Below are 19,800 nucleotides of genomic sequence, written 5' to 3'. Positions count from 1 at the left end.
CGAGCGTAGACGCTGAAGCAGCATCTTCCTGGATGGAGAAAAGTTACGAAGGCATAATGGACGAGTACGAGCCCTCCGAAATTTATAATGTGGACGAAACGGGCTTCTTCTATGAAATGTTGCCTTCAAAAACGCTAGACCTGAAAGGAAAAAAATGCCATGGCGGCAAGCTGAGCAAAAAGCGGGTCATCATTCTTTTATGCTCAAACATGGATGGATCTGACAAGCGTCCCCTCCTCGTGATCGGCCGGAGCAAGACTCCACGGTGTTTTAAACGTAACCGAAAGCTTCCGGTCCAGTACACTGCAAACCAAAAAGCGTGGATGACGCGCGCAATATTCACAAGCTGGCTGGAAGCCTTTGATACGGACATGCGAAAGCAGGGCAGATCTGTCTGCCTTTTTTTGGACAACTGCAGTGCGCACCACATTGAAGACGTTGCCCTGACGAGCATCCGCTTGATTTTTTTCCCCGCGAACTGCACATCCGTTATCCGGCCTCTTGATCAGGGGGTTATCAAAAGTGTGAAGTCTGCGTACCGTAGAAGGCTCATACAGCGGATGTTGCTGAACATCGAAATGAAGCGACCGACGGAAATTGACCTCTTCATGGCGCTGGAGATGCTTGCCGGCGCGTGGATTGCTACTTCGGCCACGCTTGTCCAGAACTGCTTCAGGCACGCCGGTTTCGCAGCTGGTCAGCACGCCTTGGCAAAACCGGAAGCTGCAAGCGGTGACGATCTGCAGCCACTAACCGAAGCATGGAACGCGCTTCGCAGTGTAGATACAATGGTGCCAGAGGCTGTTGAACTGGAGGACTTTTTTGTGTGCGGACGCCGACTTGATCGTGCACGAGGAATTCAGCGACGACGCTATTATCGACAGTGTGCGCAAAGGAAATGAGGCGAGTGACGACGAAGATAGCGAAAACCAAGCACAAGGTAAGCAAGTAAGCTCGCGTGATGTGCTTGATGCATTCGATGTGATCCGGACTTTTCTCGGCGACCACGACGACGACGACGAAGCTATGCATAGCTTATCAAGCTGCGAAGCCAGAGTCGTCAAGCTCCTGCACAGCAATGTCAAGCAGAGCAAAATAAGCGACTTTTTTTAATTAAATCTTGGTTCTGGAAGGTAATGGGTGTGCTTATTTGTCCATTTTCGCGACAGCGAAATTCTCGCGACAACGAAAAGGTTTTCCTTCCCCGGCGGTTTCGTTATTGCGGGGTTCGACTGTATAACCAGTTATTTTCAATTATTACTTTACATTCATCAACACACGCAAAAATATGTCCCCTATGCTTTCCTTTGTGTCGGTGGTTGTCGGTTCCCTTCTTATGTTTCTCATAACGAAGTTCTTCATTCTACACGCATTTGTTTGCTCATTGAATTAATGAGGGCTTTGAATCTGATGAGCTTGATGTCATGGGCAGTGTAAGAGGTTTATTACACAATAGGTTAAATGCAACATAAAGTGGAAGGTTAACAGCTATTGCCGTAGCTCAGTAGCTCAGTGGTAGAGCACCAGATGCGAAATTCGGAGGCTGAGGGTTCAGATCCTATTGGCAGTGTGTGGTTGCTTTTTTTTCTAGTAAGTTATCTCCATGTTTAACGAATGCTTAACATTGATATAGAGAAACACACATTCCCTATGCTTTCCTTTGTTTCAGTGGCTGTTGGCTCCCTTCTTGTGAAAGAGTGCTTTAGATAGTTTTTGTAACAGGACGTGAGAGAAAACAAGTAAAAGTAATAAATGCACTGAGTACAACTGGTGAACTAATTTGCCTTCGTTAAAAGAAAGTGCAATTCTTAGGGGAAGATAATGCGCTCCCTCTGGAAGAATTGAATTTGTGCACTGTTACACAAAAGAGTTGCGTATTTGGATAATTAAAGGCCAAAGCTTTACTTTATACACTTGTTGCATCTAGTAAGTATATTGTTCATTGGTGAGGACACACAAGTGGGTTACATTGTCACCTTATTCTTAACTGCATTTGCAGCCTGTGTGACAATGCCATTTACTGCTCCATGTGCCGCTTAGAAAGCAAATTATGCTACAAGAAATTAATATAGGCTATCTTTTTCTAGAGGACATAGATGCAATTTGGAATGAAAGAAGGGTTTCGAGTGAATATGTTACGAAGTCTGGTGAAGTGTAAGCTAATACCAATTATGGCGCTTCACTTTTCGTTTCCTAGTGAATACTAAAAAAAAGGGGGATATGAAATTTTGTGTGACAAAAATATTTATTTCAAGATGCAACAACCCAAACCATTACAGACATACAAACAGAAGTCACAAAAGTGACTACAGAAAATAAATGTTATGCCTTAATTGGCAAGCAGTTGTTCATTACATACAATCTTTGTCATATATTTCCTATTTAATCTCCACAGTATGCAAATGGAATAAAAGGCATGCCGTTGGGCATGTGTTTGGACACTTGGGAAAGTAGCCTGTTGACTAGATTGCAATGGTGAAAAATGGGCACAGTGGTCAGCGAAATAAAGCTGCTGTGTAAACTCACTTCTCAGTGCATGCACTTAGTTGTTCTTAAAAGGAAAACTGAGCGTCAAGACAGTGCAGAATGGCATAATAGGGGATATTGCGTTTTGTACTCCTTTGTATTGATAGGCATGAGAGTTTGGATGAAATGCCTGGCAGCTACAAGTCATGGATATGTTGATGCGTGATACTGGTAAGACATCATAAATATTTAACACAGGTATTTGTTTACAACTGCCAGGGATTTCTTTTTTTTCCTTGCACAATGAAATGAAAAATACCTCAAGGAGTCTCGGTAATTGCAAACAGCAGTCATAACAGTATTGATAGCGTGATAATGCAAAGTCAAAAGAACAGAACGGAATTACTTTTAAAAAACTAGCACAAAAGGAAGTTCTGTGCATTACAATTCCAGACATATGGAGCTTCATCCTGGCATTCCCTCTTGCCATCTTCACACACAACCTCACAAATAGAGGGGAGTTGGCAAGTATTGTTAAGAAACTGTTCGCTTCTGCAAAAAAGTACATATTTTTTACTCTGTCAAGGTTTTTCTGAAATATGCACAAAGCTTTCCATCTAATCATTGCACATAATGTATGGTTTTATTAGCATAAGGAAGCAACAATGAGGGCACAACCTAAATGACTTTCAAAAATAGCTAGGGCTTTTGATACTTTTCCATGCAACTATCATTTATGTATATACTTTGCACCCTAAAAAAAGAACCTTCCTGATAGCAAGCTTACAAGCGTAAACTCACTGTAAAGCGATTTCTCATCTAAAATAGGTGCTGCACTCGCCACAAGGCTTTAACTGCCTGTTAACGACGATGATTTGTAGCTAACGTTCTAACATTATGCACATACATGCTTTGCTGATTATGAGATCATACCAGACAGAAAAATGTGACGACAATGCACATTAGCCCTTCAACCATAAGATTAACTCACGAAAAACTTTTTAAGTAGGCATAATATTGTTTAAGTAATTCTCATATATTATTTGACTGGTTTCTGATTAGAATTAATACAAAATGATAAAAAGAATATGCACTCGAAGGCAGCTTTCTCTCTCCATTACAGAGTAATATGCTGTAACACACAGTAGAGTGCATAGGCGCTGCTTCATCCCAACACAAACAAGGTTTCATCATTAGCAGTTGAATGCTACATACACAAACCTGGTGCTTTAATGAATGAAAGTTTTTTTTTTTTATGAACAACTACTGCCTTCTAGCGTTAAAAATTGCAACCAACCAAATTGCCAACCGTAAGCAGTCTTTGGTGGTCAGAGCAGTGCAACGTCATGGCAAACAAGTGTGACAACATTGGTACAATGTACTATGACGAGCCCAGCTCCATGTTGGTGGTTAAAAGGTTAAAATGCAACACCCAGCATAGTTGAAAATTTCAACTGCAGCTACCAGAGGGCAGTGATATCAGAGGGCAAGTAGAGTTATTGTATATACAGTAACTCTAAGGGCAAGCTGTCATTATGAACAAAGAAATCTGTAGTCTGCAGTGCTTAACAAACAAGTGTTGTATATTACTCTCTCACCCAACATCATCAGCAAAATATAAGCCCTGTTGATTAAATTCATGTAGTAGGCCCTTTCAGGCAACCGTCGGTTAAGTACTATGGTACACTCTTTCTATGGCATACACTTGCCACAAGCTAATTCATTTCCATAGCCCAACCCAACACACATATGTGAATCACACTAGAAGCAACCTTTTAGGCGATGTCGCTGGCATTGGTAATCTTTACCTTCAATACGTTTTGAACATTATATATGAAAAACAACACGACCAATCGTCTACTAATGCAGTATGTGTGATAAAACTAGACATGTTGTGTAAGCATAAATATTTCAGCAGATACTACACAGGTCGCTGCAGTGACTACGAGAATATAATGCTCAAGCTGCCTAAGGCATTATCAAATGCAGTGCTATGGTTACAACACACAATGCTACATCCAGTACAATACTATTTAAATGCTGTGCAGATTTGTTCTATGCAGTGTACAAAACACAAGATATGCTTTACTGTCAAGGCAGTGCCACCAGCTGAATATAAGTGCAAGACAAACTGCGGCATGTCAACTGCATATAAAAGAAAAATTTCAATGTCACATAAAATTTAAAATGTATATGGCCATCAATTAAGTCTATGCCTGATGGAAATGCCTCTCTCATTGTGCACATACATCAAGTTGAGAATAAAAGCACCAAAATATACAATGTTAATTCACCATGAGCTGTCCTATGCCCACACTTGGCCTCCTTCAATGAACACAATTATAGGGGGTGTGTGAATATTGAAATATTTGATTACAAATTGAATATAAATATAGGAAAAGTAAAAAAATGGAAAATTATAAAAAAACATTGTCTTATTTCAGAATTCAATTGGCATTTGCAAATGAAACTGAACTAGAATTGTACAGAAATGTAAACAATACTGAAAAATCCAGTATAAATGTTATACAGGGTTCCATATACCAGTTTCTTGTACAGGAAGCACCTGTATGAAACCGTGTAGAGCTGTCTTATCACTGCTGAATACAGTGAACTCTTGTTAATTTGGCCTTCGAGGGACTACAAAAAATAGCAAATTAACTGAGAGCTTACATTATCAAATGGGCGTGAAAAACTGCCGAAAACCGTTCGCATCACAGTAATTTCATCCGATGGATTTACGATGTACGTACGATGGATGTCCGCATTTGAGATTAAGCTGAAGTTAGAGCGGCTCCCGGTTCTGCGAAGTGCACTTTGTTGAGGAGGCTCTCTTCACAAAACGGCCTCATCGCGTGTTGAGGATGCTTCACTGCACGCGTAAAGCATTGTGGGGAAACTGCAGTGAATTCGGAAATTTTTGGTAATCATCTAAATATCAGCTTTCCAAATACGAATCGGACAACAAATATATTCAATTCATATTTGAAATTTTGAATATCCATACATCCCTACACAATTAATTTCTCGGTTTTGAAATTATTGCTCATGCAAGATAATCACGCCCATGATGAAAACTGCAGAACAAGAGCTCCATTTCGTACACGCTAAGGAGCAAAGCATGCAAAGAAAATAGAGAACAGGTCGAATCGAATCATTTTGTTGAATGCAAAAAAAAAAAAAAAGATCATTTTACCGAAGCAATGGTCCTAAAGTCACAGTCCCCTGCAGTTAATTGCAAGCACTGTTTACATAATCACCATGCCCCTGATATTTGTCACACAAAAATTGAGACCATTTCAAGTGTTCATCATATCATAAGTGTGGGCTGTTAAGACTATATATCTTTTTTACTTTAAGGCAGCCCCGAGCTGATATTAGTGAAATGCGAGGGGAATGTTGTCTTCCTATTAAAGTCCATCTCAGTAGCTCATTACCGCCCTGTCAAAGCTGAGATGAGCATTGAGGCGATGTCCTAAGTGTAATGTAACACCAGTACAAAATTAGTGCATGGGAATACGGGACAGCTTGCCTATGCACCAAATGATATTTCCAGTTGACCATTTAAGTATGCTTCCAATACTTATGCTATTTCCAGAGTTTAGAGTGCACGACTATTGTGGCATTAGACACAGGCAGGCAAGGAGACACGATCTCCCCAGTACTATTCACAGTTTGCTTAGAGGAAGTATTAAAGGACTTGGAATGGAAGCAGTTAGGGATAAGGTTAGACAGATAACTCAGTAATCTGGGATTTGCTGATGACATTGCCTTGCTATGTAACTCAGGGGATGAACTGCAAAAAATGATTGATGACCTAGACAGGAAATGTAGAAAGGTAGGCTTGAAAATCAATATGCAGAAGATTAGGGTAATGTTCAACAGCCTCAGGGAGGAACAGCAGTTTATGTTAGGTAGCGAAGCACTGGAAGTAGTAGGCGAATATGTCTACTACTTAGGACAGGTAACAACTGCAGATCCAGACCATGAAAGGGAAGTAGCAAGGAGAATAAGATTGGGATGGAGCACATTTGGCAAACACTCACAGATTATGACTAGCAGCTTACCGGTATCACTCAAGAGGAAAGTATACAACAGCTGCATCTTACCTGTACTCACCTATGGGGCTGAAACGTGGGGGCTAACGAAGAGGGTTCTACTTAAGTTGAGGACAACACAGAGGGCTATGGAACGAAAAATGGTAGGGGTAAGATGAAGAGATAGGAAGCGTGCAGAGTGGGTCAGAGAAATAACTCAAGTTACTGACATTCAAGTGGAAATCAAGAAAACCAATGGTCACTTAGGGTAACAAACTGGATTCCAAGGGAAGGAAGGCGTTGCAGGAGGCGGCAGAAAGTTAGATGGGCGGATGAGGTTAAGAAGTTTACAGGGGTCAGCTGGATGCAGCTAGCACAGGACCGGGTTAATTAGAGGACTATGGGAGACGACTTCGCCCTGCAGTAGGTATAGTCAGGCTGATCATGATGATGACTATTGTGTATGTGAAAACAGTGTTTGCAAGATGGCGGCACACTTCAAAGCAGGACCCGTAGCTCCGGTGTGGATTCGCTGTTGCTACCAGGTTTTTCAGTATGTTCACTGGTCTATAATATATCGAGCGTGGGGGTTTAATTTTTTTTCCACCTCACCTACATGACAATCTATCAGCAGTAAATTGGCATTATTTTTCCATTTCAAGCGATTATTCTGCCATTTCTAGGCCTAAAGAAACACTTCAGTTTGTTAAGAAATACTGAGATGGCAACAATAAGCCAAAGTTGTCATTTTTTTAGTGTTCAGTGCGTAGACAGTGTCTATTTATACCTTTTTCTAAACATGCTTGCCTACACCGCAAGCAGATGACGAGGCACAGAGCAAAATTGAAGAGGTCACCTAGCTTCTGTAGTACTGCAAGGAACTTATGAGATGCAGTATAGACAACAGCTACCAATGGCTTACCAAAAGAAAGAAAAAAAAAAAACTAAAATGCTTCATTACACCTTTGGTTGTACCAAACATTCATAGGCCTCTTTGGTCAACAAGTCCCACCGGTAGAGATCCTCTTGCAAACAGTTAAAAAAAAGAAGCGTAAGCATAGTCAACACGCTTCTTGGGTAAGATAAAAATCTCACTTAATCACCATAAAATAACAACAGTTAATTGTTGTAGCAGCACACCCAGCAGTAACTATAATAGTGAGCAGAAAAAAGTGCATCATGGAATAAGTGGTCTCAGCAACATATTCTACTAACAGTGCACTGAGTTACGTCAATTCCTGCTAAACTTCAAAACCCTATAAAGAAGCCCAGCACCAAATTACAGCACAACCCATATGACAGTAATAGAGAACAATACTCAAAACATCATACATAAAAATTCTGGCTTCCACAGCCTCCAAAAAAGTAATCTGAATATTGAAAAGCATATACTGGGCCAAAAACTGCCAAGATCACAACAGAAATAAACACTTGGTGCAGAACGATGAATCACTACACTTGCAACAGGCTTTTCATCCATCATAACTCACTTTAGTGCACAAACAAGAACAAAAATGAAATAGGTGTTCAAAATCGGCAGTAATTATTGAACTGCACATCTTGTTCTTTTCTCTGCTACCATTACCTTAATGGTACAATCCAAGCATGAACATCTCCAATACAAGACCACAACACGCTTACTCTCAATTTTGCCACAGAGCAAGAATGCCTAGAGAGCAAAATTCCGCTCACTCCAGCAGTATGGATCTACCACGAGTGTTTTGGGCAGTTTGAATAATTGGCCACATTTTTCGTGGTGCCCATTAATGTGAATAAGAAATTAGCTAAGTTTTAAGCCGACATAAGCACTTTAAATGGTGATGGTCCCCCTTTTCGTCATCATTACCTCGGGAGCTATATCAGTAAAAGCGCTGAGGTGTCTTATCGATGTTCTATGTCCCCAAAACTTCAATCTGGGCTCGTTGGTTCATAGTTTAACAGGACAATTGTAGTGCTAAAACACGACGCAGAGAGTGCTGTCCTGTGCTTCTCCCCTCTCTGTGCCATTCTTTAGTGCTACAATTTTCCTGTTAATTGATGCCCCTTGCCTAGTTCTAACAAGGTCGAGATAACGTGTTTGACAGAGCAGATAAGGGACAGCGTGGACACAGGATGAGGAAGGAAGATGACGCAGGTAATGTTGATATAAATCCCATTCCAGTGAATGGAGCAAAAACATTCCAGGGATACTTCTATGCTACAACGCGACAGCATTAATGGCTCCCGGCTGCGGCTTCTCTTGCAGAATCTTCGTTCCTGTTCATACTCTTTGCTACTAATCTCTCAACTCGAGCCTCTGCTATTGTGGTTGTCTATCTTCACCTGTCTATGTTCATCCCTTTGGGCTTGTAAGCAGTGAAGCAACAGTAAGCTAAGCTTTTTTAACTACTCCAATCGCACTCGTACAGTAAAGCAATTAATACGAGAGGCTCGGATCTTACACTGTGGCATGCGCCTATGTGTTCATTGGTGCTTTTTTTTTTTTTTTTTCTGTGGGGCATCATTTGGTCATGACCTCGTCTTCAAGATTACGCTTGTTTCTCTAAGTACTCTTGCTCTGTGGTATTACGGCATTCACCCACTGCTTTCATGACCACTTTACCTAATGAACCGGATGGTGTAAATACTGAATGCAGTGAGTGCCGTCATGACAAAGTAGGTGGGCGTCTTTCCTACAAAGTCGATGCAAGGGCCGACCAGGATTGAAGCGGCCAGCTTTCCGAGCACCTCCACAGTGCACAGGAAGGAAAAGTGCGTGGAGCGGAAGCCCTTCTGTAGCTGCTGCGAGGAGGCCATCGCCATGGTGAAGGCCACCGTGGTGATCATGCCGCTGATTAGGTTGAGGACTAGCATGCCTGTGACACCGAAATCTACAAAAGAAACGAGGGTAACATAGAGCAGGGCCAAAGTTAGCATCAGCTGACACACGCTTGAGGAGAGAAAGCTTAGTCAACCAAAAACATAACAGTAAAGTACCAGCCTGCCTGAAAGTAAGACGGATAGTGGGGAAAAACTCAAAACCGGCTTACATCGATACATTGCCATGTTGTGTAACAACAAACAACTGCTGCTGTCAGTGAAAATGGTGCGTTTATAAGTAAGGAAAGTTAAGAAAAAAAAAAGACAAAGCTAACGTGTAACTCTTACTGGCCACTTTCACAACAAGCTAAACTGTAACGGTGTCAAGACAGATTTTCGCAAGCAGACTTTCGAGGTGATTTGATATGCCACCATTATCACTTCCGTATGACGGGCATGAAGTCATTTTTGGTAATGAGGCTTTATAATACAACTTTATAAGTTAAAAGTAGTAAGGAATGTTCGATACTTAGACCCAATTTTCTTGGCAATACATGCGCCTTTTACACAATACACAACATTTTTATGTAGTTTCTCCGAGTTTTTGTTTATAATCTTGAAATTTAACCTTGCCTAGTGACTCGAAATAGTACACATAAACAAAACATAACAGAAACATAAATCAGTAAACATGATGTATAGCACGATGCATACCACAACAAAGTATGGTACGGAGGGTAAACTATTTGTAGCTACATAACCTGTTTCTATTGCAACATTTTGGCGAATTTTTTCAAAATGTGCACATTTGATTGTGAAAGAGTGAAATTCACCACACATATTCTGGCACTAATAATAACAATAATAATAATAATAATAATAATAATAATAATAATAATAAATGGTTCACAGGAAAAGAAAGGCACAAAATCTGTCACATTTGTTCTGTGGACACCTGAACTGAATAAGGGAGAGAGGTGGGAGTGAAAGCTGAAAGAGAGAAAGGGAGCGGTAGTGGAGGGCTCCAGAGTAATTTCGAACACCTGGGGATCTTTAACGTGCACTGACATTGCACAGCACACGGTCAGTGTACGGATGCCACTTCGTTTCGACTCCATCGAAATGCAGCCGGAAATAACCTCAACGTTTTGCTCCACAGCTGCAGACTGCTATTCTAGCTTCCCCCTAACTACCCGTTGTTTTTCAGCCTTTTATTGTTAAAAATACCTGAGGTTTGCCAGTTGATATTTTAGCTTCTTGCTCGTTTACAGAGCTAGCCTTTTACACCAGGTTCTTCACATGCTCCACAGCAACGTGGCATAGTGAAAAACAAGGAAACAAAATTCAACGCGGCATAGTGAAAAAACAAGGAAACAAAATTGCCAACGTGTACATATGCGACAACCCGCGAGTGGTGTGTATACACGGGAAGACAGGGCAAAGCTACAGAGACAGCGACATTGTTAGGTGTGGGAAAGAGAGGCCAAAGGTTCAAACACTCTTCCCCGTTACCACTCTCTCTTCCTGCCATGCATCCTGACAGCGGGAAAACAATAAGAGGGTGGAAAGCCCTTGTCAATAGCTCAGAAACCATGCAGCTGTACAAGCGCAACCACATTTTGTTTGCTCAGTAGACATTCGCTGCGCAAGAAAGCGTGCAGGTATGGCAAGCATGAACATTGTACAATCTGTTTTACTTTGTCCTCAAAGCTCATAGTTTAGCATAAGCTGACCATAAATAACGGCGCTGAAATGAACTTGTGGATAAGTGTTTGCTTCTCGCCACAAGGCAGATTTTTGAACCTTATTGACCATGTTCATGAAGCAGCTCGGACCACTGCAGTTCGGGAACGATCATCAAGCAACTCTCTCAACACTTGTTTCTCAATAAAGTTTATTCTCTCTCCTCATCGCAATGCTTTCAACTTGGTAGAAAAAAATTTCTCTGCATTAAATAAATGTGATGGATTCAAAATAAACCAAGCAGTAGCATGAAAGCAGCTGCACAGAACATATGAATGTGGTACTAAACCGGATAAATTTAGGTTGCAGCTGCGCACTCTTCCGCAACACGCACCAGCCACTTGTCATTTTGTTCCCTCAATTTTCATTGTTGCCACTGTCATACATTTAAAATGTGTCAATGCGGCCACTGACTCAATTACCTCCATTTATGACTTCAAAAACATACACTACTTCCATTAATTAGGGGTGTGGAAATACTGAAATTTGTAATGCGAATTGGATACAAATAAGGGAAAACAATGCCTTCAAACATCGAATCGAATATTGAATACTTGACCAGAGGAAAAAAATTTATAGAAAATTAAAAAATAGCAGCCTGTTTCTTTCGGAATTCGCATGGTATTTGCAAATCAAATTGTAACTGCACAGACGTCTACACCCTACAGAAATATTCAGAATACATTTTATGCGGGATTCCTTATACCAGCATTTTGTACAAGAAGGACCTGCATGATACCGAGTAGAGCTGTCATATCATTGCTGAATACAATAAACTCTAGCTAATTCGGCTTTCAACGAACTAGTAAAAATGACCGAATTGCCTGAAAGCTCGAATTATCACAAGGGCCTGAAAAAACTGCCGAAAAGCATTTGCATTACAATAATTTTATATAATGAACACTTTTACAATGAATGTCTGCATCTGACAAGAAGTTCAAGTAAGAAGACGGTTCTTTCCCCCAGTTTCGTCACGCGTTTTGCTTTCCGAAAACCTTCAGGACGGTCCCTTTTCACAAAACGGCCCCGTCGAGTTTTTAGGATGCTTCACTGCATAGCCCACCTGGCCAAGTATTGTGGTGAAGCGGGCAGAGCGGGGAAACTGCGTAATTTATGGTGTACTCGGTAAGAATCCCGAATATCAGTTTTTAGAGTAAGAATATATGCATACTTGTACCATCAATACAGAAATATCTCACAGATGCAATGCCTTTACGCACTGCAATGACTCTCTCTTAACGGCGGTAAGTAAGCTGCAGTTCTTTGTCGAAAAATGAAATTCGACGAAATTAACGAATTTTCGGATTCAGAATTTCACCCACCTTAGCTCCAACATTTTGTCAAAAATTGATGGATGGTTTAGCATACCTAAGTACGGAATACCATACAGTAGCACTATGAAACGTTTTGCCACGAGCTTGTGCTCTCCTTTTGTCAAGTTGTTGCTGAGCACAACAATACTCTGCGTCAGACACTCCAAACAAGCCCGGGTCAGCATGGAGGTCCAACTGGACACAACCTGTTCAGATGTGTAGGCTGCACTATGGCGCGGGTTTGTCCAAGAAAGCTAGCAATGCAGCAGAAAAGCCAGGCATTCGCAGAGCAAACTCATGCCTGAGACACCAACATCATTCTTTTCTTGCGCCATGTGGAGACGAAGAGTCAAAGTACAACCACATATTCAAAATGAGTACCACCCATCCCGCACTTTAGTGCAATTTTGTCAGGGGAGGTGAAGGTGATCAACATGATGATACTTAAAAGTAGCACGAAAGACTGGCAGCACAGCACACGAAGAAATTGACTATCGACATGGTGCAGTGGTCTAATCTGAAGGGCAGTGAAGGTGATCTTTTCACCTTAGCTTGGGTTTGAAACCTACTGGAAGTCAGTTTTTTATTCCGCCAGCACTCGCAAATGTCAAGATCAAATTGGCTTCAGGTGCACATTGAGAAAATGTGGGAATGCAGCTAACAGTGCTACTGCAGTGAAATAAACTTCATTAACCTAAATAGCATTACTATTTGCTCAAGACTAAGACGTAGGTCAAGATTTAAAAAAAAAACATTGAGTAGTCAGCCCTAGTGTGGTAACATCCTCCATCACATTTAATGACGTCACCACAGATGATGGCAAAGAACGTGCCAACAATAACAACGAGTTGTAAGCCTTTCACAGCAAAGCATAAAGTAGCGATGTATGACAGTGTGGAGGGCTCACAGTACACCAAGAAGGTAACTCAATATAGTAAAGAGTTCATAACTATGGGTAAGCATAGCTACTTGTCTGATATTATGAAACATAGAGCCAGTAAAAAGCCAGGGACCTTCTTTTATGGGTAATATCCAATAATTCCCGATTTCTGCATCCTGAATGAGAGCCAGAAACCAAACATAATTTACATTGAAAATTACTCGATTTTTTTTTGTCACTTCAAATAGTAGCTTAACTGAGCTACCTAATGCAAATCAGTGTTACCCAAAAATTATTTTGCAAATGCCTGCACAGATAATTTATAGCTACATAACCCTTGGCATACTGCTTTGACTCTCTTCAAGCCTCGCATCTCGAAGTAAACCGTCTCTTACAGATAAAGGCAAACAGTAGCAAGGTAGAAACTAGTGATTTCAATATTTTAAGTCGGCACAGTTGAGGCAGCCTTCTATCTGTGACATATTTGCATTTCGTGCACTGCAGTGAAATAAAAACTATACCGTAGAACATGGGCTGGCAATTAACTGCTATCCCTTTCTAGACTGCTGTAAATGTATTCCACGTGCACAATAACGACAGTAGCACAATTAAAAATGTAATTATACTTTAATGTGAAGGTCTGCCAGGTACAGATTGGGTACAGAAGGCTACATATCTAGGTAATAATAAAACTGTATAAAAGCGTCTAGAAAAAAAAAAACGTTTTCAGTAGTCAACAAACATTTTTAGTTTTTGTAATCTAGTTTTTATGACCTCTGCGGTCAGTGAAAGGACTTTATGTTCTATTACAAAGCAACTATGTACGGTTAATTTTCATAACTCAAAAACAGCCTGAAAGAATACCCACAATGAAACATATTAAAGTAAATATACGATATTAATATTGTATTATGTTGATGCCAAATTTTAACCACCCAATTAAGAGCTTACAAAACTCAGGAACAACTGGTCACGTAGGCGACAATGCTATGGTACTATGCCTGAAAAATTGAGGGTAACTAAATTTACCAACCTTCGATCTGGATTTATCAATCTCAGGTACAGCAATGAGCCAAAACTGGATTTACCTAACAAGCATTACTACTTATTCATATCAGGACGTAGGTTAAGATTAAAAAAAGAGAAATTACAGCAGCTAGCCATGACATGTTTCTAAGCCGCTCACAGCAAAACTTTCCATAGCCCTGTATACATAAACCCGACCGAGACAGGTCGAGTAAGCCTGTTGAGTAAAAAAACAGTTGTCGGGTTCATGTATATGCAGTCAGGTTGAGTAAAGTAGGCGGCAGAGCAGGTGGAGTTAAATCGCTTGTAGGGCGTAGGTTAATTCGTTTGACCCGCTTGACGCTGTCGAGTCAGGGAGTAGAATTAGGGGGAACTCTGGGATCAAAAAGCTTTCAGCATGGCTAACAGTGTCAACTAAGTTGATTGCTTTCTAGCCCTCATCAAAAATAAAAAATACTAATCTAAGTTCTTGATAGCAAACGGCAATGGAATCAAGTACAAGAAGGAAGCTCGCACAATAACTTCCAATCTCGACTCTAGGCACTGCTGCTACACTCACTCGCTAGAACGAGTTCATGTAGACACCAATATGGTTGAGCAAGGGAGACCTCGCTTACTTTAAGCTAACTCGACCCGGTGCTGTCGAGTCCATGTATACAAGGCTCATGCCCACACTAACTCTCGACAACAGGATGGACTGAACTTCTAGATTATAAACACTTCCCACTGTACATGCAGAGAGTAGAGAGAGGACAAACCTGGTTACTGAATCTGAGAATCGACAAGACAAATCACACTTACAAACATTCTTTGGACGGCCAAACAGCCTTGTGTTGGTGATACAGATGAGAGCAGCTGGCAGGATGCGAGCCACACACAGCTTCCACAGAAGGCTCTTGTGGCTTCTGGAATGGCAAAGGTGAAAGTTAGGATCGGAGAAGCCAATGGCATCAAGTACTCGTAAAAGCAATTACAAAACAACCTTCACAGCTCATAACTCTGCGGGATGCTAGCTGTACACACCAGTGAGCTTAAATCTAGAACAACCAAAAGTGAGATGCAGTTTTGCTTTTGGACCTAATGATTATAGGAACGTCCAGCACGTCAGCTAAGCCGCGGTTCCAACATAGATCATAAAACCCAATATTCTTGTGGAATTAATATTTCAAGGACCTTCAAAGAGACAGCCTACTATGGTGGCAGCTCCAAAGGAAATTATGTCAACAGTGCCTCGAGTGGATGGAGGATTGCACGCCTCTATCAAGACCTGCAGGGACTGTCAGCAGTGGCAGCATTCACTCAATCAAACATGGGCACTCACAGCTGCATGCTAAGGAATAAAATTCAAGCTCCTCAAAAATTACTTAAGTTAGAAATATTACAGATTTTGCGGAAATAACGAAAGCTCACTGAGAAAAGCCAGTGCCTCCTTTGTACAATACCTGAAGCGTCGCGTCTGTTCCCACAGTACTGACATAGTCCACCTGTTTCTCTCAGGGACTGTGTGATGGTGCCAGCTTAGTTATCACCAAACCTCCTAAGTTTTTTGTTTTTTTTTTAACATTGCCGTTAACGCATATTAATAATGCAGATAGTCTTTTTGTAGCTGTTTAAATACTCTTTTCCGATAGGACATACAGATATTCATGCAATAAGTGCCTGTCAGAGGACGCAAGGGACAAGGATGCAAAGGACGCTATAATATCGCTCAATTTAGGGGGAGAGAACAGGAGAGCAGCGGGTGGCCACTCGAACCTCTCACACTGTAGGCACTGTCTAAAAGAGGCACTGAAAAAGCACTGCAGAAAGCACAACATCAATGCTGCAAGTTGTAAAAAAAGAAAACTAGAACTTGCTTGTTCGAAAGTATATCACTGCTCTAGAGCTTATTGAAGCAATGACACTGATTTTGAAGGAGCTAAAGCTACTATGAAAAATAAATGAATCTTTGCGAATTTCTCCACCTTAAACCTACAGGTTGAATGCGTACGTGCAAAGCCATTGGTAGAATTGGAAGTAACGGAATTCTCTTGAGAGTGACCGAAATGTTTACACAGCAACGACCGCAACAGTGAGTTGGTACTGGCCACTTGATACAGTTAGAATACTGCCTCTATTATGTGACTAAACTCGTGTTGTAAAATTGGATGCTGAACAACTAAGATACTCGAATCGTCTCTTCCTATACACTCCACAGCTACCATTTCTGGGCTTCAAGGGCAACAGCAAAGGGCATTACACTTCCCCTTCAATGTGCGTGAGAATAAAAGAAGTGTGTTTACTTCACCTTGATCCACGAGCCATGTAACCAGCTACGATCGTTCCAAAGATTGACATGAACTGCCCCAGTCCACCATTGAGGATGCCAACAACAAAGTAGGAGTAGCCGCGATCCAGCAGGAATGACGGATATGTTGTCAAGATGCCATATTCACCTGAAAATGCAAGAAAACCAGACCATTGAACGATGCACACTTTCGAGGCCTTTAGGAGGGATTGCAGTTTAAAAAGCCATAATAATTAGTAAGCAGAATATCACTGGCAGCCCCTTACGCCTAAGAAGTGAACAAATGCCATCAGCATCTGGCAGAATTCTGCCACACAGCTAGAGTGGAAAAGTGCTGTACAGGCTCCTGAAACCTACCCAGATTGTGGTCAGTTCACCCTAGTTCACAAAGCAAAGCCAGCAGCCCTGCCGCACGAAAGCAGTCTCTCCTCAAATTCTACCGACTGAGCTGACTAGGGTGGAGAGACAGTCACGCGGCACCTTAGAACTGATATACAAGTTGAAGCAGGTGTTATTTGTCTTTGTCTATGCATATAAACCAGAATTCCATACCACAATGGAAGTCACAATTAACAGTTCAATCTAATAATTAAAAATAACCGTAAAATATCAAGTGAAACACTATACATTTAGCATATATATTTTTCATGTAGAACCTGTTCCATGTTTTTATTTTTACAGCCACATGATACCCTACTCATTTTTTTTCTGTTGCAAAAATGTCGTTTTGTTGAACATATAATACCGCACACGTTAATGCAGTATGAAAGCGCTAGAATACGATTGTATACGAGTATATTTAAAACGCTTACCGGCTTTATAGAAGATCAAGAACACCGCAAGACCCAGAGTGCCGTCGACCGAGATAACCCATTTAAACTTCTCTAGGAGCGGTTCCGGAGGCACATCAGTGGCGACTTGCGACTTCGACTCAGCGCCATTCTCAACTTTCTCGGACATCATCTTCCGGCGGCGCAGACCTTCAGGTGACTGACTACCGGCGTCGCCGGCACCGGTCTTCTCGTTTTCGGGCGTTTCTTCCGCGCCGTCCTCCTCAGTCCGTCTGGTTGTCTGTGCGTTTGAGCCACTTCGAAACGTCACAATGGCAAGACCCAAAGCATACGTGACCGACATTCCACGCAGGATGCCTTTGACTCCGGCCAGAAGCTGCAGTAAGAAGAGGACGCCCCCACCAAATATAGCGCCGACTTTGTAGGAACCGACCTGCACAGCGCTTCCCAGTGACAGCTGCGATTTTTGCAGGATGTCCATTGCGACAATGTCGACGGAGACGTCGAACGACGCCGACACGATGTTCAGGATGAACAGCGTCAACACGAACGACCAGGCCCTGTCCCCGAAGTAAGATGACAGCCACGTAACGACAGTCATCGCGCCGAGAAACAGCTGCAGCCACCGCTTCTGGGACCATCGCTTCTCGATGTAAGCCGCAAACAACGGCTTGCACAGCCAGGGCACGAGCAGGACTCTGGCGAGCGTCAGCTCGCTGTAGGAGAATCTCTGCGCCCTAAGGTGTTGCGGCAAAAGTTTGTCCTGGACACCGTAAGGAATGCCCTGTATGAAGTAGAGCACCGCGAGGTAAGCGTAGGTGAAGATGGACTCGAGTATCGTGGCCATGTTCGCCGGAGGTTCGTGATGATGTGTCTATCCGTGCTCCGGCTGCTCGGAACGCGACGTTTGGAGTTCCGCGTCGCCCTCGCTAATCACTACGACCAAAACAGTGGCAGCTGTCGGGAATCTGCAGCACAGCACGAGGCGTGCGTTGGCTGCACTCAGCGAGAACAGCAGGTGCGATCCTCATTCGGAGTGGGTCGTGTAGAGGCTCCCGCGGCGGCGCGCGCTCGTCCACCAGGAAGTTGGAGCTGTCGCTTCTTTGACACGCCATATAGCGGCCTATTTTGCGTTTTGTTTTTGAGCTCTACTGAAAGTCGACGTCAGCAGTTTTGGAAACAATACCACCTTCCTCTTCAACGTCGGGTACGGCATGCTTCCTTCGAAAACGAAAGCGCAATTGGCATGATGAAACCAGCGAATGGATAGATAAATAAGACTGAACCCTTTGAGTCGGGCGGCGGCGCCGCGGCACCGCGGCGAATGATGATGATGATGATGATGCTCAGGGCCATACCCTTTGAAACGGGTCGGCATTGGTCGGCACCAAAACTGGTGCGCAGGCCAAAAGTGAAAGGAAGAAAGAAGAAAGCGAACAAACAAACAAAAGACAGAGGACTGATAGAAGAACCGCGGCACCGCAGCGACCCGTCTTGGCAACGAAGTGAGCGAGGGAAACGCGAAAAATACGAGCGTGTATGTGGCGAGCGGGAACGGGAGCAGTATTCTCCACAGCCTCCCTCCAGTCCACATTTCGTAACAGAATCAACTACAGCAGCATGCAATACTCGTATTAGCATAACCTCCGTGGCAGCATTACGACCTAAAAAACAACAAACAAAAATATCAGTAGCTGACTATGGGCAGGGGTACTGGTGCTCGTTATGGTAAGTCATTGGTAGGATAGCTACCATTGCCAAGCCAAGTAGTTATGGTTATGGTAGGCTCGGCTGTTTTTATTGCGATAGCAATACTGCGCCAGGTTTCCAGCCGTCGCGTAGTCCCGGCGGAGGCCACGCTTGACCTTGAACAGCCGAGGAGGAGGAGAAGACTGGTAACTTACGCTCTCGCGTCATACTCTTAAAGGATGAGCTTAGTGTCCCCAATAACGTAGCATTTACACTGATAGGGCATGATAGGGAAATGTAGCAGGCAAAAGAAGCTTCCGCCGTTGCTATCGCATGAAACCAGGGTTAACCAGAGTTAAACCACCACTAATTTTTTTCATACCGACGCTAGAGTGTACTAGAAGTGTATCCTTCTTGTGTACCCTACTAGTACTCTCTACCAATCCTGTGGCGTCCTCGTTGCATTCGCTAGACGTGTACCTCACTTTAACACGTGGCACAATCGGGCGCCAAAAGAAATCAAAACAAAACTCTGCGCCAAGACGCCAATAAAAGGCGATTGGATGTCTATACATGTATTCGCTGCTGCCGTGTGGGTGCTTACAATTAATTGTAAGCACTCACGTGGCATCAGTCATTGTAGGCATGAATTGGTACTCCCCTGATGGAGCTGGGACAGGTAGGTCACCGCCGCTTGCGGCGGGGGCTAGCCTGCCACCGACTTTTTGTCTGTTGTAGGCCGACATTGCACCCGCCACCGCTTCGGTGG

The 19,800-nt window shown here is 42.6% G+C and overlaps 1 protein-coding gene across 1 annotated transcript; it reads right to left on the bottom strand.

Annotated features, from left to right (window-relative positions):
• Nucleotides 1-5,637: 5,637 nt before the first annotated feature.
• Nucleotides 5,638-18,656, bottom strand: LOC146179589 (solute carrier family 33 member 2-like). The gene is made up of 4 exons (XM_084579258.1): nucleotides 17,364-18,656; nucleotides 16,552-16,699; nucleotides 15,066-15,169; nucleotides 5,638-9,373 (listed from the first exon to the last, which is right to left on the bottom strand). The coding sequence occupies exons 1-4, from the start codon at nucleotides 18,187-18,189 to the stop codon at nucleotides 9,102-9,104; spliced, it is 1,350 nt and encodes a 449-aa protein (XP_084435384.1). The 5' UTR covers nucleotides 18,190-18,656; the 3' UTR covers nucleotides 5,638-9,101.
• Nucleotides 18,657-19,800: the final 1,144 nt, after the last annotated feature.

This window comes from Amblyomma maculatum, chromosome 9 (assembly GCF_055883805.1).
Source record: "Amblyomma maculatum isolate TAMU_Amacu chromosome 9, ASM5588380v1, whole genome shotgun sequence".
In the NCBI taxonomy this organism is placed as follows: Eukaryota; Metazoa; Arthropoda; class Arachnida; order Ixodida; family Ixodidae; genus Amblyomma; species Amblyomma maculatum.
Note: the sequence above shows the minus strand (reverse complement) of the source record. Positions and strands in the feature narration are given on the sequence as shown.